The 27,899-nt window shown below is 41.8% G+C and overlaps 2 protein-coding genes across 2 annotated transcripts in view; one reads left to right on the forward strand and one right to left on the reverse strand.

Moving 5' to 3' along the window:
* The window catches only part of pomgnt2 (protein O-linked mannose N-acetylglucosaminyltransferase 2 (beta 1,4-)), a 108,499-nt gene that overhangs the window by 13,889 nt on the left and 66,711 nt on the right, over window positions 1–27,899 (reverse strand). The window lies entirely within an intron of this gene.
* On the forward strand, window positions 142–27,605 carry gask1a (golgi associated kinase 1A). The gene is made up of 4 exons (XM_080193524.1): window positions 142–828; window positions 15,879–16,001; window positions 23,157–23,260; window positions 27,337–27,605. The coding sequence occupies exons 1-4, from the start codon at window positions 142–144 to the stop codon at window positions 27,536–27,538; spliced, it is 1,116 nt and encodes a 371-aa protein (XP_080049650.1). The 3' UTR covers window positions 27,539–27,605.

A 27,899-nucleotide genomic window follows, 5' to 3' on the forward strand; every position in this document is an offset into this window, starting at 1 on the left:
GGGGTTCAGACTGCTGCTGCTAATAAAAGAGACCTACCACAATTTAAAATTCCTTCAAATCGAAACAAAATATTTGTTCAGAAGGTTCGGGGCAATGAGTACAAGAGACTTGGAAAAGTACCGCTCTTTAACACTGCAGGGATGAAGTACCTGGACTTTTCCTTGGCAAACAATGGTAAAAGTGATCAACTGATCACTTCCCGAGTGAGCAGAAGGATAATGGAGCCAGAAATCTGTGATGGTGTTGAAACCAGTCATCCAGATTTGGAGATGGAAGATCATTTTAGGTTCCCCCAGGATCCTCCACCCTGGTTTGACTCGAGCGACATTGAAAAGATGAAACTACTGGCTAGTGGTTCAGTGGTTGCAAAAGCACGGATACCAGCTCACGGACAAGTCATCAAAGTAGGTCTAAGCTTTAATTCTTCCATCGTGATCCATGACCTCATGGGGCATTGTCAAGAGGGATTGTGTGGCCTAATAAAGCGGCCCAGTGACCTCGACGAAGTCTTTGCTTTTCATTTGGATAGGGTGCTGGGTCTGAACCGAAGTTTGCCCATTGTAGCCCGAAGATTTAATGATACACTGCTCCCATACAAGTTCACAGACGGAACAGCCAGGCCAATTGTTTGGTGGGATGCAGACATACAACATCTGAATGATCCCAGCAATGACCAAAATTCATTCGAGTTGAGCTGGTTTCAATACCAGGCAGTGCTGCGGCAACAGTGCGGCACCAACAAGGCTCTTGAGAATCAAACTGTGTCCTGCCTCAGTGTAAAACACTCAGAGTGGGGCAAATTAGCTCTTTTTGATTTCCTTTTACAGGTAAACTTTTTTCAGTCTTTAAAATCTAGAAATGTTAGACACAATGGTTGGAATCTTACAAGTCCACCACGGTAGCAGGCTGGCAGGTAGGGTGAGGTGTAAAAATGGATGAGATGGTGAAGACTGTGCCTTGCCTATTGACTACTCACTTTCACTGGTATTTTACCAGCAGCCAAATAAATGGCAGATGGCCCACATACTCTTTGGCCAATTGAGGCTCTTATACTTCAATTAATGACCATTTAAAGGCATCTTCCTGCTGGTATATTGGTATTTAACCAATCCTGTATACCATTAATTTTAAAGGGATTACAGGGAAAGCTATTGGCCAATCAATCTAATTTTGGTGATGGACAAGTTATTGCAATCAATTCTGAGAGACAAAACAAACCGTCACTTACAAAGACACGGGTTGATCAGAGATAGTCATCATGGTTTTGTCAAAGGAAGATCGTGTCTTATCACACAATCAAAATTTTTGAGGAAGTCACAAGGAGAATTGATGAGGTTACTGCAGTGGATGTTATCTACATGGATTTTAGTAAGGCATTTGACAAGGATCCATATGGCAGACTGGTCAGAAAAGTGAAATTACATGTAACGCAAGGGGAGGTGGCAAGGTGGATCCGGAACTGTCTCAGTGACAGGAAGTAAAGGGCAATGGCCGATGGATGTTTTTTGCAAATGGAAAGTGGTTTCTAGTGGCATTCCACAGGGCTCAGTGTTGGGACTTTTGCTGTTTGTTGTATATATTAGTGATCTGGACAGTTTTAAGGGACGTCTTAAAGGATTAACTGAATTTTACCCAGTGGCAGTCCTGAGCTGCTGGCCCTCCGATTGGTCAGTAATTCCTGATAAAATTGAATGTACTATGAATCAAGGGAAAGCTCTACACTGGCTGGAGTCAGACTTAGCACAGATGACAATGGCTGTAGTTGTCAGAAACCAATCACTTTTAGCCCCAGGACATCACTGCAGGATTCCCTTACGATAGTGTTCCAGGCCCGACTATTCTCAGCTATTTGCTCAATGACCTTCCCTCCATTATAAGATCAAAAGAGGGTTTTTGCTGATGATAATACAGTTCTCAGTATAATTCACAACATCTTAGTAATTAAAGCATCCCATGTCAATATCTAGCAAGACCTGGACAACATTCAGGTTTGGAATGATAAGTGGCAAATAACATTGGCATCGACGTAAGTGTCATTACCAACAAGAAATAATCTAACCATCTCCCCTTGACCTTTTGTGGCATTACCATTACTGAACCCCCCCATGAACTTACGAGAGGGGTGTCACCATTGACCAAAAACTGAACTGGACGAGCCATTTAAATTCTGTAGCTACAAGAGCAGCAAAAACAGGTCAGAGGCTGGGAATTCTTTAGTAGTAACTCAACTTCTAAAGTAAGTCTGTCCACCTTCAACAGGGTAAGAAGTCTCACAACACCAAGTTAAAGTCCAACCAGTTTATTTGATAGTAATTCCAGAAGCTTTCGGAAACGCTGTTCCTTTGTCAGGTGTGTGGAAGGTTCTGATAAGAGAAGGGCATGTAAAGTCACACACAGTTTACAGAATATTGATTAGATTGCAAGTCTTTACAGCTAACCTGCTATTCAAGTTTTAAAGATGCAGACAGTTGACGTGATATATATGGACTTTAGTAAGGCGTTTGATAAGGTTCACCATGGAAGGCTTCTGCAGAAAATGCAGATGTATGGGAATGGGGGTGATTTAGTTAATTGGATCAGGAATTGGCTAGCAGATAGGAGACAGAGGGTGGTGGTTGATGGAAAGTATTCGTCATGGAGTTCGGTTACAAGTGGTGTGCCTCAGGGATCTGTTTTGGGGCCACTGCTGTTTGTAATTTTTATAAATGATCTGGATGAGGGTATAGTTGGGTGGATCAGTAAATTTGCTGATGACACCAAAGTCGGAGGAGTGGTAGATAGTGAAGAGGGGTGTCATAGTTTACAGAGAGACTTGGACAAGTTGCAGAGCTGGGCCGAGAGGTGGCAGATGGAGTTTAATGCGGAAAAGTGTGAGGTAATTCACTTTGGCGGGAATAACAGATCTGTAGAGTATAGGACTCTGAATAGTGTTGATGAACAGAGGGATCTAGGTGTATGTGTACATAGATCCCTGAAAGTTGGGAATCAAGTAGATAAGGTAGTTAGGAAGGCATACGGTGTCTTGGCGTTTATTGGTAGGGGGATTGAATTTAGGAGCCGCAACGTCATGTTGCAACTGTACAAAACTCTGGTGCGTCCGCACTTGGAGTATTGTGTGCAGTTCTGGTCCCCACATTATAGGAAGGATGTGGAGGCATTGGAGAGGGTGCAGAGGAGGTTTACCAGGATGTTGCCTGGTATGGAGGGAAGGTCCTATGAGGAGAGACTGAGGGATTTGGGGTTGTTTTCGTTAGAAAGAAGGCGGCTAAGAGGGGACCTTATTGAAACGTATAAGATGATTAGAGGTTTAGATGGGGTGGACAGTGATAGCCTTTTTCCTCGGATGGAGAAAGCTAGCACGAGGGGGCATAGCTTTAAATTAAGGGGTGGTAGATATAGGACGGATGTCAGAGGTAGGTTCTTTACCCAGAGGGTGGTGAGGGATTGGAATGCCTGCCTGCTGCAGTTGTAGATGCGCCTAGTTTGGGGGCGTTTAAGAGATCCGTGGATATGTTTATGGATGGAAAGGGATTGGTTTAGGTTAGAGGGTCATTGCTTTTTTAACTGGTCAGCGCAACATTGTGGACCGAAGGGCCTGTTCTGCGCTATATTGTTCTGTGTTGTTCTATGTTCTAATGTGAGTGGAGATAGCATTAGGCGTAGGTTAAAGAGATTTGTATTGTCTCCAGACAGGACAGTAAGTGAGATTTTGCAAGCCCAGGCAAGTCGTGGGGGTTACAGATAGTGCAGCATGAACCAAAGATCCCGGTTGAGGCTGTCCTCATGTGTGCGGAGCTTGGCTATCAGTTGCTGCTCAGCAACTCTACGCTGTCGTATGTCATGAAGGCCGCCTTGGAGAACGCTTACCCGAAGATCAGAGGCTGAATGCCCGTGACTGTTGAAGTGTTCGCCAACAGGAAGGGAACAGTCTTGCCTGGTGATTGTCGAACAATGTTCATTCATCCGTTGTGACTTGTGAACCCCCATGACTTGCTTGGGCTTGCAATATCTCACTTACTGTCCTGTCTAGAGACAATACACATCTCTTTAACCCATGCCTAATGTTATCTCCACTGACGTTGTCTGCATCTTTAAGACTTGAAGAGCAGGTTAGCTGTAAAGACTTGCATTCTAGTCAATATTCTGTAAACTGTGTGTGACTTTATATGTCCTTCTCTGATCAGAACCTTCCACACACCTTACAAAGGAACCGCGTTTCCAAAAGCTTGTGGGTTTACTATCAAATAAACTGGTTGGACTTTAACCTGGTGTTGTGAGACTTCCTACTGTGTTTTATCCCTAACGCCGGCATCTTTACATCACCTTCAACAGGCACATGTCAGGAGTGTGATAGAATATACTTCACTTGACTGGATGAGCGCAGCTCCAATAACACTCATGAGGTTTGCCACCATCCAGGTAGACCACTTGATCAGCACTTTATCCAACACTCACTGCACCACAGGCACACCATTGGCTGCAACGGTTATCATCTACAAGATATACGGCAGTAACATTTTGATACTACTTAGACAGCACCTTCCAAAAACAAAAAGGGAAACCCCTCCTGATCAACACTTCACCTTCAGCCTTCACCACTCTGATGTAGCAGTTCAAAAAGACAGCTCACCATCATCTTCTAAAGGACATTTAGGGATGGATAATAAATACTGGTCTTGCTAGTGATTCCCACATCACGTAAATTACTAAATGAATTGGACCTTGCCCCTTCAGCATCATTTACTTACAGTAGGCTATGAAGACATGGCCATGTCAACAGTGACTGAGGGAAAAAATCATTGGCCTCATTTAAATTCAATTTAATGCTTACTCTAATCCCTTGTTGGAGGAAGTGGGATTGCTGGAGTTAGGTGAGAGGGATGCACAGAGATCAACATCATGTTGGAGCCACAGATGGATCACATTTCCTCTGAGATATTAAGTCAGAGCAAACAAAATTCTAGGTGCAGAGTTTAAAAGTATGCTATTGAAGAAGACAGAACTGAGAGATGGGTAAGCCTTGGAGGCTGGCAGTGCTATTGGCACCATCTCGTTTCTCCTGGTTTCCCACCAAACAATCCCATAATGGATAGCAGAAGGAAGCCAAGCCTAGTATGCCAGGATGACTAATAAAACCAAGTAATTTGAGATTTTATTTGTTGCAATTGCCAAATAACAGTATCAAGACATTGCTGAATGATATCCTTTGATACAGAAATCAAAGGATTTCTGTAAAAGGCTACAGCAGCTGCTGTTAGTGCTGTGATTCATTACATTGCTGTTAAAAAAAAAGCCATAGGCTGGAAGTAATTCAGTGATTAGTCATTATTCTGTATCACAGACATTAATTACCATGACCAAACATTGAAGCAAACATCCCTCATAATCTAAATGAAATCCTGATGTCCAAACAGTAACTGATTAAAAAGCACAAGCTTCCTGTCACAAAGAATTTGAACATTTCTGCCTGCCATTCCAACATGCATCTTGTTCTGTTGCCCAGTGTTAGCATAAACGCTTCCAGTTGTCAAATAGGACTGTTATCAAGTAACAGAGAAATAGAGATACTTCCCATCTCTTCACCACACAATTCAGGTAGGGTGTCCTTTCAACAGTATATTAATTTTTTTAGAATGTATTACATGCACCTACTTACGGTCCCAAATACTTATTATTGTCGTCACATACTTGTCTTGCAGACCGAACAGCCCATGATCCTGAAGAGTCAGCTTGTTCTGAATCTACACTGGGACATTCACCTCACTAATACTCAGACTAATCATTTCTCTTCAGAATTCTCCCTATCCTCCAGTGCCTCACCCCTGTTACCTTTAACTCCAGAATGACTGACTGTAGCCAGCTGGTCTGGGGCGATGATGATAATAGGGTTGCTGCTCTCCTTGCTCCAGGTGGTTTCCTTATTAAAAAAAAAAAATTTCAGTCCCCCTACAGCCCAAGACTGTTTGGCCTTTTCACACACCTGGGACAGGGCCCAACCTGAGCCTCAACCAAAAGCCAAGTTCCATTTACTCCAGGGACAGTCTCACAGACAAATATCTGGACACGGGTTTAGAATTATGCTATTGAGAATCACAGAATTGAAGATAGGTACACATTGGAAGATTTCAGTGAACAGAAGGATAGAACTTCCATTTGCACGGTTCACTCAAGACATCCTAAAGCCATTTATAGTCAACAGAGTAATGTTGAAGTGCCATTACTGTTGTAAGGTAGAAACCATTGGCATCCAAATTTTTATGTAGCAAAGTTCCACAAACCTCAATGTGATAATGACCAGATCACCTGTTTTGGTGATCAGAGTTGGTTGAGGGATAAATATTGGCCAGAATGCAAGGACATCTCTCTAGCTGTTTTTCAAAATAGTGCTATGAGGTCTTTAATGTCCAGCTAGGAGAACAGATGGGGCTTTGGTTTAGCATCTCACCCAAAAGATATCCAGTAGGATAGCATTGTCTCTGTACAGCACTGGTCATGTTAGCCATGATTTTGCACTCTCCTATGCTGGACTTGGGCTTCTAACTTGTGAGTGAGAGTACCACCAACTGAACTGACCTTTCATGTACCATTCATTACACAAGGCACATTCATTGAAGACTTGTGAAGAATGTTTAGTACCATCTGAATTCTCTTTTAGTTTAATTAGGTGCTCAGATGGTTATTACCAAGGAGAAATTAATTAGAGTTGAGCTTCCGATTGCCTGGTAACCATTCCTTGTAGGGATCTTACTTGATACTGGCAAGTGGCGGAGTCCCAGGCTTAGGGATCCCCAAGTGTGCACATGGGTATGGCATTGTTCCATCGGCTATAATCCAGCATGGCAAGACCCATAAACCTCCCAATGTTCGTCCCAGTTCAGACCAACCTGCAACAACAATGGCGTGCATTTGCATAGCACCTTGAATATAGCAAGCATCCCAAGGGGCATCACAGGAGCACTATCAAACCAACTTACATAAGGGGATAGTAGGATAGGAGACCAAAAGCTTGGTGAAAGGGATAGGTTTTCAGGAGCATCTTAAATGAGAGTAAAGTGGAGAGGTTAAGGAAGGGAATTCCAGAGCCTAAGGCTCAGGCAGCTGAAGTAACGACCACCAATGTTGTAGCAATGAAAGCTGGGGACGTAGAAGGAACCAGAATTGGGGGAGCATTGTAAGAGGTTACAGAGGTAGGGAGATGAGACCATAGAGGGAGTTTAAAACAATGATAAGTATTTTAAAGTCAAGCACAGGGATGATGGGTGAATGGGACCTGATGCAAGTTACAAGATGGGTTGTTTGGTTTTGGGTGCATTCCAATTTATGGAAGCTGGGCAGTCAGAACAGCAGTGGAATGGTCAAGTTGAAGACAATAAAAGCATGAGCGAGGGTTTCAGCGGCAGATGAGCTGAGGCAGGGGTGGAGATGTGCAATAGTACAGAGTTTTTGAGTCTTTGCAGATTATATAGTGTCTTTACTGGTCTTGGTGTATGGTTCTTACTTTGAGACTTTCATTGAATGAGTACGTAAGAGATCCTGGGTTTAAATCCTTCTGTTTACCAATTGTCCAAGTGGTCTACATTGCCACACTACATTGTGAATCAGTGCTTTATTGAATTCTGGTCCCTTCCTCAGGGATGCAGGTTCAATTCCTGTGTCGGATATTTATTGCAAATAGGTTAATCAAGTAATCAGGAACTCCACTTAAATTAGATTCTACTTGGTAATGACCAGCTGTGCATATCGAAAACCTGACAAAACAAAATAAAAATCAGATGATAGATCATGCTCCAAAAGTAGCAAACTGCTTCAATGAATGTGACTTGTGTAATGAGTGCTATATGATAGGTGTCAGCTGGCACCTCAGTTGGTAGCAAATGTCTGGTAGGTTGATGTGATGTGTCTGTTGGGTGAAGAGAGTTAGCATGCTTTTGTGTGATACTTAGCTTCTCATTTTCAGCCTCCATCGTCAGCGAGCAGCAATGCGAAAAAAGAGTTAGATGTGTAAGTCTTTCCCTGTCAGTACACTGCCTGTCCATTGGCAGGTCTACAGTTGTGCCTCGTTTACAGAAACTAGGTCCTTCGTAGCAGGGGAACTCATAGGAGGTTTGGCCCCCAGACATGCGGTGTGAAGACCCATTGCCTGTGGCCACACTCTGACACTCATGAAACAAATTCCCCACAGTGAGGCATTTATTTTTACTATAAATCCTATGTAATTCCACATAATTCCAATATCCCATTTCATGGAGTAAACTGAATCCCAAGGATACCATATGACCACCTTCCTTCTGACCAATATCCCCCCTTGAACAATGATACAGAGGAAGACATTGTCACATCCTTGATTATTTTTCCAAGGCTAATTTCATAATCAGAATCACCGATTTCTGAAAGGCATCCTGTTATAGCTGGGAAAGCCTTTTTGGATGCAAGTTGCTTAAACAGTCCAAAAGATAAAGTTATAAAATTGTAGTTGATGTGATCTCCAGTGTAAGTGTGGAATCTCAGCTAGCTGTGCGACATTCCTCCAGTGATAATCACGGCACTGTACCTGCCTGGAGCCCAGTCTACCACCTGCTAATGAATGGTGTTCCCCTTTGCCTGGGGCTAACTATCCTTTGACATTGGTTAGAAATGCTGATGTTGCCTTACACCACTACACGAAACTAAACCCCACAAGAGTGCTTCTGTCTTCCGAAGTTAACTAAATAGACACATGAGATATTCTTTGCTACTGGCAGCCTGTTTCACACTGTGTACTGGCCAGTATGTTTTGGTCATCGCCATTTAGTGTGCTTACAGCCTTGCATAGACATTTCATAGGCCTTTGAGTGTCAAATAGGGAAATTTACAAATCCTTTACAGTGCAACATCCTCTTCATGGGAACAGTAACATTCATGAGCAGGGCAGGAGTGTCTCCTTAACCAATCAAATTGAAGTACCCTCACAGAGACACACAGAATTCAGTTTTCCCCTTCCTGCTGAAGCAGGCTAGGAGACAGGACTAGGATCTGTGTTGGAAAATAGTACATTGGATCTACTATCCAAAATATTCCCACCTCCAAATGATCTTGCCAAATACAGCAGAGGATAATTATGCCGATTAATTGAGGGAGATGGCACTGTCAGGATCTTCCTCCTTCTTACATGATATTGAATTTCTCACAATACTGCAAAGAGTACATCCATGTTGAGGCACACTTGTGGTTCCTTGCCTGCCATAGCAGTGCCTATATTTGCTAGTGGGGCTGGCGGCCAGATATCTGGGTTCTCCTATTGGATTTTCCACTTCCTTAGTCCACCTTCAGTCTTTAATTGGATGGGGCTTCAGAAGATGGCTTCTTAATTGTCGGAGTTCAGAAGCTGGCAACTGGTGTCTCAACATGGTGACTTCTAGTTTCCTAAGCCAAAACTGAGACTGATAGCGGAATTGCAATCTAACCTTGAAAGTTTAGCCTGCAGCATCTGACCAAGAAATATATACTATAAAATCAAACACAGAAGTGAAGTAGAGAGAGGGAAATGAAAAGATGGGAGTCAGAAAGAGATAAAAGAGACAGAAAGAAAAAAGCAAAATAAAATTTACTTCATCCTTTAAAAATTTCCAACAGTAATGACATTCCAGAAATGTCCAGGTGTTGCATTTTTTGAGATAAAAGCACAGGGGTCAATATTTCCCTGGAGCATTCTAAATGGCAATGCTTTAACCAGTCAGAGCTGACTTGCCAATGAACCAGCACCCTTTTCTTGTGCAGTTTAAATTGTTGCTCCCTTTGAAATTTGATTTTCTTGCACCTGCCCTGATGAGTGCATGGTGAAAAGCTTCAACAGTATGTCACTTTTATTTAACCACACTCAAATAATTAAATTCTCTAGGAGACCCAGGTGACTCATCTGACGAAGAAACAGCGCTTCGAAAGCTCGTAGGTTTTGCTACCAAATAAACCTGTCGAACTTTCACTTGGTGTTGTGAGACTTCTTACTGCATCATATGATAGGCAGGGGAAAGGCTTTGTTGTTTCAGATTTATCCTCAGTTCTCTTGGCAGGACAAGATCACCCACTCAGAAGTCGTGCAGCATCCTAATTCCATCAGCATACATTCCTTGCTCAGCCAACAGTGATGTGGAAATGCCAGCATTGGACTTGGGTAGGCACAGTAAGTAGTCTCATAACACCAGGTTAAAGTCACAACAGTCTTAGGCTTTAATCTGGAGTTGTGAGACTACTTACTCAACCAACAATGTCTGTGTTGGTTCTGTGACATTCGTCGGATGTATAGCAGCTATATTCTCAAAGGCTTTTGTATGGGGAACTGGTCACTGGGTCACAACCAGCTAGACATCCATACCTCCACAACAAGGACATCTTCAAGTGAGATATGAAGAAGGCAGGCATTGACACAGACAACTGGGAGGCAATCGTTGATGGCCATGTCCTGTGGAGGCTGACTGTTTGGCAGGGCATTGGGAGAGCTCAGTTGGGTGAGAAGAAGACCCAGAGAAAACAGAAGCCAGCACCTTCTTGGCCCACTGCATTTCTCTGCCACAAACCACTGTGTCAGGAGATGTAAAATTGCCAACGGCAACACTGCCTGCTTAGTAATTATTGAATGGATAAATACTCGCTCACACCATTCATGTGTTTGAATGTCAAGTCTCTCAGTGAGGTACCAGTGGAGTACAGCTTATAGAGGAACAGGGAAAATCAGACAGGAACTCTCCGATGCCCTGTCTAACTGCACATCTGTGAACATCGTTTGTTGCTGTCCAGTTTGCTCCGTAATCATGGTAAACACTGATAGCTTCAGTGCTACTCTAAACACAAAACCTGAATCATTATCTTTTTTAAAGAACAGATTTTCAGTTAGGGAGCTAAATGATTGTAAAAAGACAAATCTATCTGGCCATATGCTCTTATTATAGAATGTCTCCCATCTCGTCCAGACGCTTAGAATATACTAAATTCTTTGAATTTCTTCACAAAACACACTTTACTGATATCAGTTCAGATTCCTGAGGCAAGTTGAATTTATTTGTAAAGTTCATTGGCAAGTCAGTGAAAAATCTACTTCAAATCTGGTATCTGCTGATCTGTAAGTGTTAGTACCCCAGTCCTATATTCTATCTGCTTATAGTGGTCCAGATCTATCAGTCAGCGGTATGCTGAGCACACTGCCGCTATCTGTGAAGATTTCTGTTCCCCAACGATACTGCCTATTTTCACCCACTATTAAAAGCAAATTGCTGCGGATGCTGGAATCCAAAACCAAAAGAGAAAACGCTGGAAAATCTCAGCAGGTCTGGCAGCATCTGTAAGGAGAGAAAAGAGCTGACGTTTCGAGTCCAGATGATTCTTTGTCAAGGGTCATCTGGACCCAAAACGTCAGCTCTTTCCTTTCCTTACAGATGCTGCCAGACCAGCTGAGATTTTCCAGCATTTTCTCTTTTGGTTTCACCCATAATTTCCACTCCCTTTTGCAGCAGCAATTGGCCAGTGCAGTGTCTCCATGGCAAATCTGGTGAGAGTATTAGAAGACGAAGGAAGAGAGAGCACTCCCCCTTTATATAACAGTCACTGCTGTTTTCAGGTTGGTTTCTAAAGGTTTCAAGGTTTTCAGTAAATGTGGTTTAGCGAGCAGATGACTAAGGGGGTGGTCGGGTCAGTGGGTAGTCAACTCGGGTGGGGAGGGTAGTCGTGTCGGGTGGATGGTTGTGTCAGGTTGGTAAGATAATCAATTCGATAGTGGGGTGGTTAGTCAGGTCACGTCAAGGTGGGAAGTGGGTCAGGTCATGAGGTAGTTGGGTCAAATCGGTGGGGGGGGGCGTGGTGGGTGTGCGATCACTTCATGGATTAACGGCGGGGGTGGGGGGGGCGCGGGAATCAGTTGTAATGCTCGGTTCAACTACACTGTCAAATCAGTCAGTTACAATCTGTATTAACCAGCGTAATATTTTCCCAGGTAGATATCCAAATAACTCCTATGCAGCTGGCCCAAGTCTCTGATGCGGAGACATTCATTTAGTGTCCTGGGCAGTGCAAATCAACGCGTCGGAAATTTAAACTTCCCAGGCAATAGCAGTATGTGTGTTTCGCAGAGTCCTGATATGCAGCAGCAATTTAACTCGAGATTTCAGTGCTCTGGACATTGAAAGATTCAGACCAATATATGTCAGAATAATTTGATCTCCCTGGCTGTTATCTACAATCTGCTTTTCAATTATTTTCATTTCTCCAATTATTTCTTTCATATATCTGAATATTAACTTTCACTAGTTTTGTACTTTTATATCCTTCAGATTATATCTGATTTTATTTGGTCAATATAGTCGAGATTTTGCTAAATTCTCTACTCCAACTATTGGGGGTGAAGTTTAGGGACTTTCAGCTATGTAAATCTTAAGTTCTGGAATTCCCTCCTTAACGGATACATCTCTCCACTTTTGAACCATTCATTCTAACCTACCTCTTTCACCATAGATCACTGTCTTATTATTGCTTTATCTGATTCAGTGTCATATTTTTGTTTGGTAATGTTCCTGTGAACCGCCTAAAAGTATTTCCCTATCTTAAAGGTGCTACATAAATGCAAGTTACTGAATGTGAGTCAATGTCCCCTTTATCTGCCCATAAGTGAACCTCACAATCTGGAGTCATACTCTTTTGCAGAGATCTCACTTCCATTGGACTCTCGCAGATCCTGAGCTCACACTTTGCTCCTGATTGTTCTATAAGATGGGTAAACCCACCCCACCACACCATGATAATCACTAATATTGCAGTGCAGAAGGAGGCCATTTGACTGAACTTGTCTGCACAGTGTCTCCAGATGAGCATTATGACTTAGTGCCATTCTCCTACCTTTCCCCCGTATCCCTGCACATTGTTTCTATTCGAGTATTAATCAAACGCCCTTTTAAATGCCTCAATTGAACTTGCCTCCACCACACTTCAGGCAGTGTATTCCAGACCCAACCAGTCGCTGTATGAAAAAGATTTTTATCACATGGCATTTGCTTCTTTTGCAAATAACTTTAAATCTGTGTCCTCTCATTCTTGATACTTTTATGAGCCGAATCTCCCTATCTGCTCTGTCCAGTTCCCTCATGATTTTGAACATCTTGATCAAATCTCCTCTTAGCCTTCTTCTCTGCAAGAAGAACAGTCCCAACCTCTCCAATCTATTCTCATAACTGAAACTCCTCATCCCTGGAACAATTATTGTAAAACTTTTCTGTGCTCTCAATTTGTTCACATTTTTCCTTCCTATAGTATGGTGCCCAGAACTGTACACAATATTTTAGTTGAGGTCTAACTAGTGTCTTGTATAAGTTCAGCATAACCTCCCTGCTGTTGTACTCTATGCTCCTATTAATAAAGATTAATTAATATTAATAAAGCCCAGAATACTGTATGCTTATTACCTGCTGTCTCCACCTGTCCTGCCACTTACAGTAATCTATGCACATATACACACACAGGTTGCTCTGCTCCTGCCCCCTTTTTAGAATTTTATTCCTTATTATATATTGGTCCAGATTCTCTGACCTTGCCTGTGGCCGGGATTCTCTGGTCCTTTTGCAGTGAATAGAGATTTGGCTGTTGAAAATTCTCCATTCCCACTGGCAACAGTAGTGGGGCATGAACAGCCAGAGAATTCCAGCCATTTTCTTTCCATTTTCTTCCTACCAAAGTGCATCTCCTCACATGTCTCTGTATTTAACTTCATCTGCCACCAATTTGCCCACTCCATCAATTTGTCTTTGGTGTGTTCATTTCAGACACTGAACCAGAGTCGGCAGTGAATTTACTAAGGGCAGCACGTACAGAATTGCAAAATAACTTGCATTTAAATAAAAGAAGTTTCACACTTCTGCAATTTCAAGATCTCCACAACTAGCATGAATTTTCATATTGAAGCATTCAGGCAGTAAAATATTGGGTCTAGTAACTGATAGCCAGTACCTATTGTTTTGATGCATATCAAATTCATGAGCCCTTACAGCTGGGTTGTTTCCATGCATTTGGCACCTTGTATGCACCATTGTGCTTGCTCATGGTGCACAATGGCTAGTGCACCATGAGCAAGCACAGAGTATACACAGGGTTACAATAAAGCCTCTTAACTCATGTTAAGTAGCTGAAATGCTCCAGTCTCTCCTGCAAAAGAGGACCACAAGATTTAATTTTTTTATCATCTGAGGGGCCCTGTTATTTCAGTAAACCTGCCCAGCTTAGATGCCACCTGAATGTGGAGTAGTACTACCAAACCTGATTTAGTACATTCCTAGTGGTTTCAACACATGTCTTATCATCTGCAACCATCCCACTTGGTCAAACATCTTTTGTCCTCAACTCCAATATCCTTATAACCAGTAAATAAAGATACTTAAACAAAATTCTACACCCTTATACTTTTCCCATTAAAAAAAATTCACAGACTCTAGGCAAGGCCCACATTATGACTTAGTGCCATTCTCCTGCCTTTCCCCCGTATCTGGCAAGGCCAACATTTATTGTAGATTGCTAATTGCTCCTGAGAAGGTTGTGATGAGCTGCCTTTTTGAATCATTGCAGTCCCTTTGGCGTAGGTACACCCAGAGTGCTATTGGGAAGGGAGTTCCAGGATTTTGACCCAGCAACAACAAAGGAACAACAATACAGTTTCAAGTCAGGATGCTGTGTAATTGGAGGGAAACCTCTAGGTGGTGGTGTTCCCACGTTTTTTTTAAACATTCTTTACAGAACATGAGCATTTCTGGCTGTGCCATCATTTTTATTGCCCATCCTTAATTGCCCTCAAGAAAGTGGTAGTGAGTGAGCTGCTTTTTTGGACTGCAGCAGTCCATGTTACTGCAGTTCTTCTGAGTGGTAAAAGCCAATGGGTTTGGAAGTGGGTGTCAAAAATACCTTGGGCATTGCTACTGCTCATCCTGTAGATGGTACACCCTACTGCCACAGTACATCAGTGGTGGATCTGATAAAGTATAGACCCAAGCATTTTTTAAATGGTGAAGAAGACTGAAAATGATGAAGATCCAAAGAGATCTTTGTGAACAAATTACTACAAAGTTGAGGTGATGTACAAAAGAATAACCGAACAGACTAATGGAATATTAGTCTTTATAACTAGAGGGCTCGAATGTACATGGGTGGAGGTTTTAGTAATCATATAAACCAGGCTTGCATTTCCTGGAACACAGAAGGCTAAGGGATGACTTGTTCATCTTTTTAGGATTTTGAAAGAAATTGACAAGGTTTCTCGACAGAGGAAAACTTCCTTGTTGTTCAGGGAGTCCAAGACAAAATCAAAACCAGATCATTCAGAGAAGAAGTCAGGATACATTTATTCACACAAAGCATGTTTTACAAAAAGAGTGGATCTGAAATTGATAATTAAGTAATTTGGAACAGGAGAATGGATGTAGTTGAGGTACAGATCTTACTGAACACAGAATTAGCTCAAGTTGTTGAATAGCCTACTTCTGTTGAAATGAGGACACAGAATTACATTATTTTCCACATTGTATTTTCCCATCATTGATAGAAGTGTCAACAGAGGACGGTTATGGTTCAGTGTCCTACAAACATTGACTGTGACATGGGAAAATTCTAGCTTTAAGTCCCATCTGTGCACTTTAATCTTTTGCGTAAAACAGAACTGAAGCCTCCCTGGGACAACATTCACTATCCATTCCAATAATATGAAATTTGCACTAAATTCTCTCTCTACATGCAGGTTCCTGAGAGCTTGAGCTGAAGATCTAGCTCTCACTGGCACACATCCTGGTACTTTGCAAGGTGTGGAGATGGTCCAAACATGTGGCAAATGTTTATGTATCTGTTACATTCACAAACGAGCTTTTGTCTCCCCCAGGTCCATGATCGACTGGATAGACATTGCTGCGGTTTTAACCCAGACTTCTCAGAACCCTGTGTGGAAGATCTGCTGCATGAGAAATGTAGAAATCTTAAGGACCATCTCCTTGTGCATATACTGGTATGTGAGAAAGAGGCAATTTTAGCCCCATACAAAAAGAAAAGAAAATGTATATTGTGCCTCTCATGACCTCAGGACACTGCAAAGTGCTTGCAGCCAATTAATTACTTTTTGAAATCAAGTCACTGTTGTAATGGATGAAACGTGGCAGTTAATTTGCGCAAATTAACTGCCACATTTCATCCATCACAACAGCAAGATCCCACAAGCAGCAATAAGGTGACCAGATATTCTGTTTTTGTGATGTTGATTGAGGTATAAATATTGGCCAGGACACCAGGAAGAACTCCCCTTTTCTTTAAATAATGCCTGGAATTGTCTAAGAAAGCAACTGGGGCCCCAGTTTAATATCTCATTTGAAAGATGGCACCTCTGATAATGCAACACTCCCTTGGCACTGCACTAGGAGTGTCAACTTTGATTTTGGGCTCAATTCTTTGTGGACTTGAACCCACAACTTTCTGACTATATTTTGCTGCCTTTGTGGTTCACAGTGTCTGAGAGTTTCAGGTCTATATCCTGACTCTTAGTGAAATGCTCACACCACTGCTTCTTACAATGCAGTTTAACCTTCAGGGACTAAAGAAACGGCAATGCAGCAGACCAAAGATTGCAGACTGTGAATGAAGTTCAAAATCAGAAACAAAACTACTTTCAATGCTGGCACATGCTAGCTACTGTCCTTCTATCATAAAATGATACAGCATTGCAATAGGACATGAAATTCAGTCTCTGGTTCCCCTGCCTGCGTATTACATTTTTATCCTTTCACATGATTTGGACATCACTGGGTAGGCCACCATTTGTCACTCGACACACATTGCCCTCAAGAAGATGGTAGTGAGCCAATTTCTTTAACCACTGCACTCTATGTGATGTATGTACCCCCACAGTGCTATTTGGAAGAGTGTTTCAGGTTTTTGACCCAGTGATAGTGAAGGAACGGTGATATAGTTCTACAACAGAATGATGTGTGACAGGGAACTTCATGAAGCAACTCAGGATGGCTGGGCTGAGTACACTACCTGAGGAACTACTGCAGCATTGTCCTGGGATAGACATAATTGACCGCCAGCAACCACAACTATCTTCTTTTGTGCCAGGTATGACTCCAATCAGTGGAGAGTTTGCCCCTGATTCCCACTGATTTTACTTTTGCACCTGAACAAAGTTCTGCCCTGATGTGAACAACAGTCCTCAATGTCACATGCAGTTGCCTCTACAACTGTTTCCTTTGGGGTTTTAGTCCCATGGACCTCCTCCTCAACTTGCTGCAAGCTCAGTCCACATCTAGCAGGGAATCTGTTTAACTGTGAGCCGGAGAGATTGGCTGATCTCCAGTGTAGCACCCCCACCTCCTAACAATAGAATCATTCCATAATCATACCTGTGGCGTGCGGCTTAGAATCTTGGACCCATAGTAAATGTACTGGCATATTGGAGGGGTAGGGTTTTATAACTAGCCAAGACTTCAAAAAGAAAAATAGTTGCCAACCATTTTGTATTTTTGCACAAACATCAGGGATTTTGGAGTGATGTGTGTGCACCATTTGTTCCCCGAAGTCCGCTTTTCTAATGACCTGCAACAACCTGTACTAATTTCCCATACACCCACCCACTCCTCGTGGTTCCCCCAAACATCAGTGGTGCCTATGCATCCACTTTCATACATCTGTGGAATTCAGAATATTTCTGGGTCAAGGCTGTGGTTCCCACACTGGTTTACCACAGATGTTCCACATAAACATCACCAAACCAAACAAGGTTATCTTTGTCGGACTTACTAGAGTAACATAAATAGTCAAAATAATTTTCATCCCCAGGCTATGGGTGCTCAGTTATTGACATTATTCAAGACAGAGATAAATAAGTCTTTGGGCGATAAAGGGGGAGTCAAAGGAAATGGGGAGAGGGCGAGAAAGTGGAGTAGAGGTAGAATCTCAGTATTTATCTATGCTGTAACTTCACTGAAGAATAATACTGCATCTATATTTCAATAATAACACTATCAATTAAAAGTACTTACCTCTTTTATTCAATGTCACTTTTTAAATCAAGCCCAACATTCCATTATTTGTACTGCTAAAGGCTGATTTTTCAATCCTTTGGGCACAAATAATGTTCAATTTCTTGATATGCAAGGCTCGCTGTAAAACCTTTCCACAGACCTGTATAAAATGCCAGCTTTCATGGAAGAGATTTTTCTTTATTAATTACAGCTCAGCAAACACAAAGAACTCTGGCTAAAGATTTATTTTATTTGCCCAGGCCTAATCCACATGTGTAGGAGAATGATTTAGGACAGCCCAAATTATTCTGAATTGCATTGTTATCAGTATCACAATTATACATTTTCAAAAGTCATTTGTCCGCTTACTCTGCTCATCCTAGCCAGAGTGAGCCAATCATTTTAGTATGAATCATTTACCTTGGCCAATGACACTCTACTCTCTGGCAACATGAGTCTGGAAGCTTTTGCCCACTGTCTCCTAGCAACTTCAACATGCAAGTCCATAGAGTTCAAAAGTTGATTTTCCTACTGTCTACTTTAACAACTTCTTATCAGAAAAATTGAATTATTCTATTCATTCTGCTGTCTGGGAAGCTAGTGCTCAGTAGCTTTATTGTTTTCAAGGAATATGGTTCTTCTTACTCATCATGCCCTGGAGTGTCATTAGCCAATGCATGCCTTTAATTCAGAATACAATATGTTTTTCCAGAAAAATGTGTGTTTAAATTCTCTAACAGTGGTTATATGTTATTCTATGCAAATAGTACCTTTGTATCTCCAGGTACTTTGTACTTTTACTATACTATGTTTGTTCTAAATTAACCTATTCTGATATATTAGCTTTTTTAGTCCCAGGTTATCCTAAAGCCCTCTAACACTCACAGAGTGCTTTTTATATAGAAAATTTTATACTGAGGCTGAATTGACTGTTAGTCTTCCATTTGGATAAACTTAATATCCTTGACCAACAAAACTATTCTCTGCAAGGAAACCACTGAATAGAAAAACATTCTTCCCATAACACTAACTATTCTGTAAATATGGATCTAGAATATCTTAATATACTTTCTTTAATTCAGAGCGTTTGAAAGAAATTTTCTAGAGCACTTTTTTCTTTGAGGCCCATAGGTGTTATGCCTCGCTCACATAATTATTGTCTGGAGTTTAGAAGAATGGGCAGCAAGTCCATTGAAATATTTAAAGTTCTTAAAATTTAGTGTCAGGAGAAGGAGCCGAGCATTCAGGACTGAAGTGACATTGACTCACTGCAGTACACCCATGTAGTTGATGTGCACATTCTAGCTGTCACTAGAACAGCAAGACTTGGAACACAACTCACCTGAGAAGAAAGACCAACTATTCATAATGTAAGGAAGTAAAAAACAATTCTGTGTTTAGTACACGGCCAGGTAGCGAAGCCAATTAAAAGAAATCCTATGGAGAAAATCAATTAGTGCAATATACATCAGTGAGAAAATTAAGGTTAGAAGGGGTAAAGGGTTGTATTTCCCAGTAGTGCAGTTGATTTATATGTTCACACTTTGTGCCAAGAAGTGTCTGGATGCAGGGTTATGCCAGTGATTTTTCACACAGCAATCCGGACCTCAATAACCTTATGGGGCACTGAGGACAGGCGGATGAAAAACAGATGAATGAACAGATGCTGTTCTCAATCATCAGCTGACTTTCAGAGATACATTGCTAAGAAACTGACGCCAGGGCTGCCTGCCAAGTCTCTTGATCATGCATTAAGAAACCAAAAGAGAAATTGAGAACATTTTTATTTAAAAAGCCTAGAGAGACGGCAAGACGCTCCAGTTGGGAACACTGACAGTGGAACTCTCCAATCACAATTCATTCCCAGCTGTGGATTAGTGATGGTTTATATGAGGGACATTCCCAGATGGATGTTGCTCTGTCTCTTTCTCCCAGCTGCTGTATTCTGGGAAGCGATTTGACAACTTGAAGGCTCAGTAAGCAGAAAACCCCAGGAGAAGAGAGAAACCCAACCATAATGCACAGAAATTTCCACTCCTTGGTAAGGAAGCCCCAGGCCAATATCATAGCTAATTCCCTACCAGTCATGCCATCTGCTTCTGTTCCAGCTCCACAGCCAGGTAAACCCTGTGCTGCAATTGCAGAATATCTTGATTTGTGCAACAAAATATACTATATTAGTTCACAAAATTCTGCTTCTACAGCACTAAACTAAAAGCTTGGTTATAAGAGCAGAGTCTGAGACTGAAAGAGGCAAGGAACTAGCCATTGCATCAAGCTGGCCTTTCTAATGATCTGAGCAAATAGGTTGTCATTCTGGATATTCGAATGCACTAAGCGCACAAACTGGCCTTTTTAAAAATTCTTTAATGGGATGTGGGTGTCACTGGGCAAGGCCAGCATTTGCCCATCATTAATTGCCTTTGAACTGAGTGGTTTGCTAAGCCATTTCAGAGGGCAGTTGAGAGTCAACCACATTGCTGTTGCTCTGGAGTCACATTTTGGCCAGACCAGGGAAGGACAGCAAATTATCCTCCCTAAAGGGCATTAGGGAACCAGATGGGTTTTTACACGATCATTTACATAGTTTCATGATCACCATTACCGAGCCTAGCCTTAAAATCTAAAAATGTGTCCAAATTTATTAACTATATTTTAAATTCCATCAATCCCATATCTCTTCAGTGTTAGCCTGGGCCTCTGGATGACTAGTCCTGTGACATTACCACTGTTTCCCCCTGTGGTTTTCTGTGTATTAAGCTCAACCTGCCAAGTGATCCTCCATTGTCAAGTGTCACTTCTGCTCTATTTCACATGCCAAGTACTAAGAAGCTAATAAAAAAAATCCAGAAATTCAATGCAATAACAAGGAAGTAAACTTACTCAGTATTGGCTTTGATCATAGACCTTTATGTGGGTGTTTTCAAATTCATTATTTTGGGAGCTTTTTTTTAAGCTGTTTATTGGCCTTTCCAAGTTTTCTACAGTGGCATGTATGGAATAGTCCTGCTATCCCAAGTCCTTTCACCTATTCACTCAGTTGGGCCAGCTAAAATGTCTCAGAAAGAGGGTGTCATGGTTGCTTCCAGGATAACGGGTATTCACGTGCAGGGTCACTCATCTACAGCTTGAAACTACTTGTGTATGCATTGGGGATTCCTATTCATACACATGCTGTCCCTTGATAACATCATCCGGATACAAGGGGTCAATTTTCATAAGTATGCTATTAACACCAACATGTCTTCTCCATCACTTTCCCTGACCTCTGAACTGCCTCCACTTCTCAGACCAACATTAAGCCTTGGTTTTGTCACTGATTCTTCAAGCTCGAAGTTTGAAAGGTCTCAATCATCATCTTCTATCCATGCTACAAACTTAGCTTGCCTGCCACCACCTTTTTTCTTTACCATTGTCTGTCTCTGGCTCAACCAGGTCTTTTTCAATGCTGACAATCTGATCCAGCTCTGAGCTCAGGTTCAGATGAAACATCCCCTCCATGACATGGTTCACCTAGCTCCACCTCGACAATATTCATGCACACCTTCACCATCTCCAGAATTCACTACTCCAGTCCTTTCCTTGCTAATCTCCTTCACCAAAAGTAATCTCCAATGTGTGAAAATATTTCCTGCAAAAATCTTGGCCTTGCTATGTCCCCTCTCACCATTTATTCCTGTTTCTGTTCACCTATTTTTGCTCTCCCTACCCCAACATTTTAAATTTTAAATCTTTATCTAGTCATGCCTAGCTTTATCCCACTCTGTCTCTGCAATTTCCTCCAGTCCAAGATTCACATCAACATTTAGTTCCTCCAACTTTTCTCTTTGTTACACCATTAGTGGAAGAACTTCAGCCATTGGATCATCTTTTTGCCTGTATACCTTTCCACTGCCCTCTATATACATGAATGTCTGTTCAACTAAGCTTCCAATCATTCCTCCCAATTTTGCCCTTCCTGACCTAGCAGCCACATTGCTTATGCCTATTTGTGAAGTATCTTCAAGTTTTCTTTTCCCTTAAAGGTGCTGTACAAAAAAAAAGTTGTCATTATGTGGAGCTTCTAAAATATCCTGGACTCTTGGGAAGCCAACCAATCAGTAAATGTTTAAAGCCCTCTCTGGTTGTCATCCCTCTTCAACTGAAACATAATAAAGAACGGAAATATGGCATCAGTCACATGTTTTACACTAATTAATTGAAGATTTGCTCATCAGCAGGTATCCTAAGCAATGGCTTAAGAACACCATGTGCCACAGAATATGGAAAAGCCATCCAAGTCTGTGGCAGCTGATGGAGGTTGATCATTTAAATTGATTATCCTATCCTTGACCCAATCAAACATTGGCAGGCAGAATGACAGAGCATTCTGGATGGACACTCTTTCATCTATCTTCGTGGGTTTTCAGTTGTATACTGTCCCATGTCCCTTGCATAGGCAACAGTATCAGTATGTGGTAAAGGAGGGTCAATGGAAAACAAAAACCATTCATGGGCAATATTAAGGACCCCATGCACCCTGGACATTCTCTCTTCCACCTTTTTATGTTGGGAAAAAGGTACAAAAGTCTGAGGTCACTTGCCAGCTGACTCAAGAACGGCTTCTTCTCTGCTGCTTTTTATTGAATGGACCTGCCTCGTATTCAGTTGATCTTTGCCCCCCCCAGTTACGACTATTACACTACATTCTGCACTCTATCCTTCTCTATGAACGGTATGCTGTCTTTGTAGTGCACAGAAAACAATACTTTTGACTGTATGCTAATACATGTGACAATAATAAATCAAATTAAATATTAGCAATTGGAAAGGATACGTGGGCGGCCCAGTGGCACAGCGGTTAGCACTGCTGCCTCATAGCCCCAGGGTCCCAGGTTCGATTCCTGGCTTGGATCACTGCCTGTGTGGAGTTTGCACATTTTCCCTAAGTTGGCGTGGGTTTCCTCTGGGTGCTCCGGTTTCCTTTCACAGTCTGAAAGACGTGCTGGCTAGGTACATTGACCTGGACAGGTGCCTGACTGTGGCAACCAGGGGATTTTCACAGTAACTTCATTGCAGTGTTAATGTAAGCCTTCCTTGTGACATGAATAAATAAACTTTAAAAACAAGTTGAACTAACGATTAATCAATATTAATTGTTGCATCAGGTTCGAAAAGGAAACCCATCTCAACTTGTCTACATAGACAATGCAGGAAGGCTTCTACAGCATGAGGACAACCTCAACTTCAGACTGTTAGAGGGCATTGATGAGTAAGTACGCCTTCATTGTCAGACTCCAATAACATGGTTACATATCTCCAACAATGCTTCTCAAATTCATTAATATTTAAGGCTCCAAGGTTGGTGTTCTTGGCAATTTAGCCTCTTATGACAGCTGTGGCAACTGAGCAATAGACAGTGGCTGATGGAAAGAACACAGGTGGTGGTATTGGAGGCTGGCAAGTAGGGTAGAAGCAAAGTCGGGACCAGTAAAATTTGGGGGAACTACATTGGTACAGCACTTTGACACAGTACCACTAATGGGGACGTCTTGGAGGTGATGTGAGTGCAAATCAGTTAAAGCAGTTGAAGCACAAATATTGACAAGGACTTTGGAGGGAACTTCCCTGTGGTTCCCTCCACCACAGATGCCATTTGTTGCAATTATTCAATTCCCTCATGTGCCACTGACATTAACCATCCTTGTAGAATATTTATTTTAAAATGTAAAATATTCTCTTAACAAGTTGAGAGTCCACGCCCTCAATGATTATAATGGTGCTTTACACAGAAGGGTATTAGAAAGAGATATCCATGGGCATAGATTCAGCAATCTTTGATGAAGATAGGTAAAAATGGCCATAGTATAAGCAAATAGAATTCTGGATTTTATTAGCCTGAAAAGGCAATGTGCGATACCATCTGCAACATGTAATACTGTCTAAATGCAGTATGCAATGCCGCCTGCAACATGCAGTGCTGTCTGAATGCAGCATGCAGTGCAACCTGAATGCAGCATGCAATGCCGTCGGCAATATACAATGCTGTCTAAATGCGGTGTGCAGTGCAACCTGAATGCCGCATGCAATGCCATCTGCAACATGCAGTGCTGTCTGAATGCACTCTGCAATGTGACCTGAATAAAGTATGCAATGTTGACTCATTACACAGATTCAGCAGGCCGCCAGAATTTAATGAGTTATATTACTAAGTAGTGTAGCTAAGCCAGCTATTGCAGAGTGGTTTCCAGTTGATTTTTGCAGAATGTTGTTCTTGGAGATTTCTAAGATACTGAGGTATGAAGAGGGATTCATCTGCCCACATTCCCGGATGAAAAACTCTATGAATACATAAATATAGAAAACCAGCTGTGCAAACCAGTCACCCCTGGAGATACGTGTGCAGCAGTAGAATTACTCAAACAGACCTTCTTCGAATGCTATGAGCTCTCTGTTCAAATTGGCCTGACTTTGCTGAAACTTATATCTGAGCCACCTCAGACTGTCAAACCTAGGAAACAAAGGTGACTAAAATTAATATCCAGTCATAGCAGCCTAGAGGGATTCTAAATGTGCATACAATTGACTGCAGTGAACTGATCATGATGTTGGAGCTTGCATGTCTGCTCAACTAATTCACAGTGAAAAGTCTGACAACACCAGGTTTTAGTCCAACCGATTTATTTGATAGTAAACTCACAAGCTTTCGAGGGGACTCCCTCTTCGTCAGGTGAATGGAGAGTTCTGGCCTCGGACAGAGCATATAAAGCACAGTCCCCTCGAAAGCTTGTGAGTTTACTATCAAATAAATCGGTTGGACTAAAACCTGGTGTTGTCAGACTTTTCACTGTGTTTACCCCAGTCCAACGCCGGCACATCCACATCATGACAACTAATTCACGGCATTTGGAGGACCACAGAACCCAATAAATATTGTACATGAGACAACAAAATGTCAGCTATCAGTGTACATATTTGAGGCAACAATTTGCATTTATATAGAACCTTTAACAACAGAAAGAATGTTATCAGACAAAAATTGGCATTGAACGAAAGGAAATACTATATGTGATCAAAAGCTTGTTCAAAAGTCAGTTTTAAGGAGTATCTTTAAGAAACAGAGAGAGGCAGAGAGGTTTGAAGAAGGATTCCAGACCATCTTGCCTTGGGCAAATGGAGACATGGCCACCAAAGGTAAAGTGATTAAAATCAGAAATGTTTAAAGTTTATTTATTAGTGTCACAAGTAGGTTTACATTAACACTGCAATGAAGTTATTGTGAAAATCGCCTAGTCGCCACTCTGCAATGCCTGTTCAGGTGCACTGAGGGAGAATTTAACATGACCAATGCACCTAACCAGCACACCTTTCAGACTGTGGGAGGAAACTGGAGCACCCAGAGGAAACGCATGCAGACACGGGGAGAATGTGCAAACTCCACACAGACAGTGATCCAAGCCAGCAACCAAACCCGGATTCCTGGCGCTGTGAGGCAGCAGTGCTAACCACTGTGCTACCATGCCACCAATAGCAGTGCAGCTTTCTGAGGGTTTTAGAAGCTGGAAAACTGTGTACTTTATGTGTACATAGATGAGGAAACATCAGTGAGAACTATAAATTTATGTACATGAGGCAGCTACATTGGACACAATCAATGTACCTACATGATGAAACAGCACTGCATGCTCTAACAGTATAATATGCGAGATTGTAGATTTGATAATGTCATGCAATGGTAGTCTGCTTGATCCTTGATGCAACTCCTGTCCAGTTTTCCAGAAGATTCCTTTGATCCATTTTCAAATCTAAATCTCTGCTATTTACAAACAGGAACTTCTTTGAGTCTTTATTTGAGTCAAAAGATACGTACAGCACGGAAACAGGCCCATCGGCCCAATTCATCCATGCCAACCAAGTTTCCTAAACTGAACTAGTCCTGTTTGCCTGCGTTTGGCCCATATCCCTCTAAACGTTTCCCATCCACGCACCTGTCCATCCTGTCTTGGTTTTTTGTTAATAATTCAATTATTTTTCCACTATTCTGTGCCACAAGTTTATCACACTTGAATGAAAATGTTTTGTCTATTCCATTCTGCATTTGAAATACTGAAAAGTCGATGCGGAATTGTGTACAAGCAGGTTTAAATTGCCTTAAAGTTGGATAAAACTGCAGAATCACCAGCTGACTTACATTTTTATTCTTTGGAAAGGTATTGCACAACATGGGTTTACAGCTGATAAAGTAGATAATGGTCTGGATTTTGCATCAGAGTAATTATGGACTAAATTGGACAGTAATATCTGACAACCTCACATGAGGTAAAACACAGAAATACTTTGTCTGCTGCCTCACAGCCCACATTCCACCAGTCCTCCACTGAGAGACTCCGTATTAAAATCATGGCAAGGTGTAAAGCTGCTCATTACCCATTAAACACACCCACAAAAGATGTCCAAAGATGTGTGGGTTAGGTGGATTGGCCATGCAAAATTGCCCGTTAGTGTCAGGGGATTAGCAAGGGAAATATGTGGGGTTACAGGGGTATGGCCTGGGTGAGATTGTTGTCAGTGTAGGCTTGATGGGCTGAATAGCCTCCTTCACTGTAGGGATTCTATGATTCTATGAAAAATTAAAGCTTTTCCATTGAGATGAAAGTATATTGTTAAAGGAGTGATAGGTTATTGCCAAACAACCTCTCTGTCCCTGAAAAGCATTTTTTAAATAAGTGTCGTGTCTCATTCCTTCAGAATGTATTTAGTATTGGGAGTTTTAAAACAATTATAACTTAAAATGTAACTGGTTACTTTTTTCTGTTCTTTTGGCTCTTTCTTAATCCCACTATTCTTTCCCTCAACTTTTTTCCTAGGTGTACTTGTTTTAAATTGATATAAGACATATTAGGCCAGATGACCAAAGGTTTGGATGAACTGGTAGATTTACGGCAGCATCTTTTCATAGGAAAGAGAGGTATGGGGAGTGAATTCCAGAACTTGAAGCCTTGTCAGCTGGAAAGACATCATTACTGGAGTAATTAAAATCAAGGATCCTCAAAAAGCCAGAATTAGAGGGATAAATGTATTTCAGAGGGATGTCAGTTTTGGAAGAGGTATAGCAAGAGAGATGAGTGAGGTGATGGAGGAACTTAAAGACAAGAATGAGAATTTTAAAACTGAGGCGTTGCTGGGCCAAGTTAGATCAGCGAGCACAGTATGGTGATGGGTGGATGGGACTTGGTGCTATGAGCAGAGTTTTGGATAAGCACAAGTTTGCAGAAGCTATTGACTTTCAGCAGCCTGCACCCTTCCTTTATAAGTGGATTCTGGTGTTCCTCTCGCTCTTTTCCACAGATTTCCTGCAGATGCCATCTCACTTTTACGGTCTGGATGCCTACGGAACAGGTTGCTGAGATCCCTGCGCATGGACACTGAGTTCTGGGAGAGCCACAGTGGAATCAGAGGCCTGAAGAAGCTGGTTCAGGTCATAGAAAAAAGAGCTCAGCTACTGCTCAACTACATCCAGGAGAATAATATCAAATTAGTTCAGGGATAAAGGAGAATGCACCTCAGGCTGCGGTTTGAAGTGTGACCATTTACCCACCGATTGAAACCAGAGATGGGAAGCCTATTCCAGGAAATAAATGCGCAATTCCTCATTTGCCATATATGGTCAAGCACCTGGACCCGTCATTATCCCTGGACAGACGGACAGTTATCAAATACAGCTTTACAGTAATTTTGCTTTAATACACATGGACAAACTGAATGTTCACTGAGAGTACTCCAAGGATTCAGGGATTTATATCCTCCTGATGCTTGTGTCCACATCAATCTAGCCCTCTTCCCTTGAAAGGGGTATTTAAATGTTTCAGGACTGGCAGAATGCCAACTCAAGTGGAGTTGGGAAGGGGTAG

This window comes from Carcharhinus amblyrhynchos, chromosome 8, assembly GCF_965287045.1.
Source record: "Carcharhinus amblyrhynchos chromosome 8, sCarAmb.v2.hapA, whole genome shotgun sequence".
In the NCBI taxonomy this organism is placed as follows: Eukaryota; Metazoa; Chordata; class Chondrichthyes; order Carcharhiniformes; family Carcharhinidae; genus Carcharhinus; species Carcharhinus amblyrhynchos.

What these genes read in the sequence shown, in the direction of transcription:
- gask1a (XM_080193524.1), top strand. Translation starts at nt 142, where the DNA reads ATGAAGTACCTGGACTTTTCCTTGGCAAACAATGGTAAAAGTGATCAA. An exon ending in TTTTTGATTTCCTTTTACAG is followed by an intron (nt 829 to 15,878) that starts GTAAACTTTTTT and finishes TGTCTCCCCCAG; the next exon opens with GTCCATGATCGACTGGATAG. An exon ending in CTGTTAGAGGGCATTGATGA is followed by an intron (nt 23,261 to 27,336) that starts GTAAGTACGCCT and finishes TCTTTTCCACAG; the next exon opens with ATTTCCTGCAGATGCCATCT.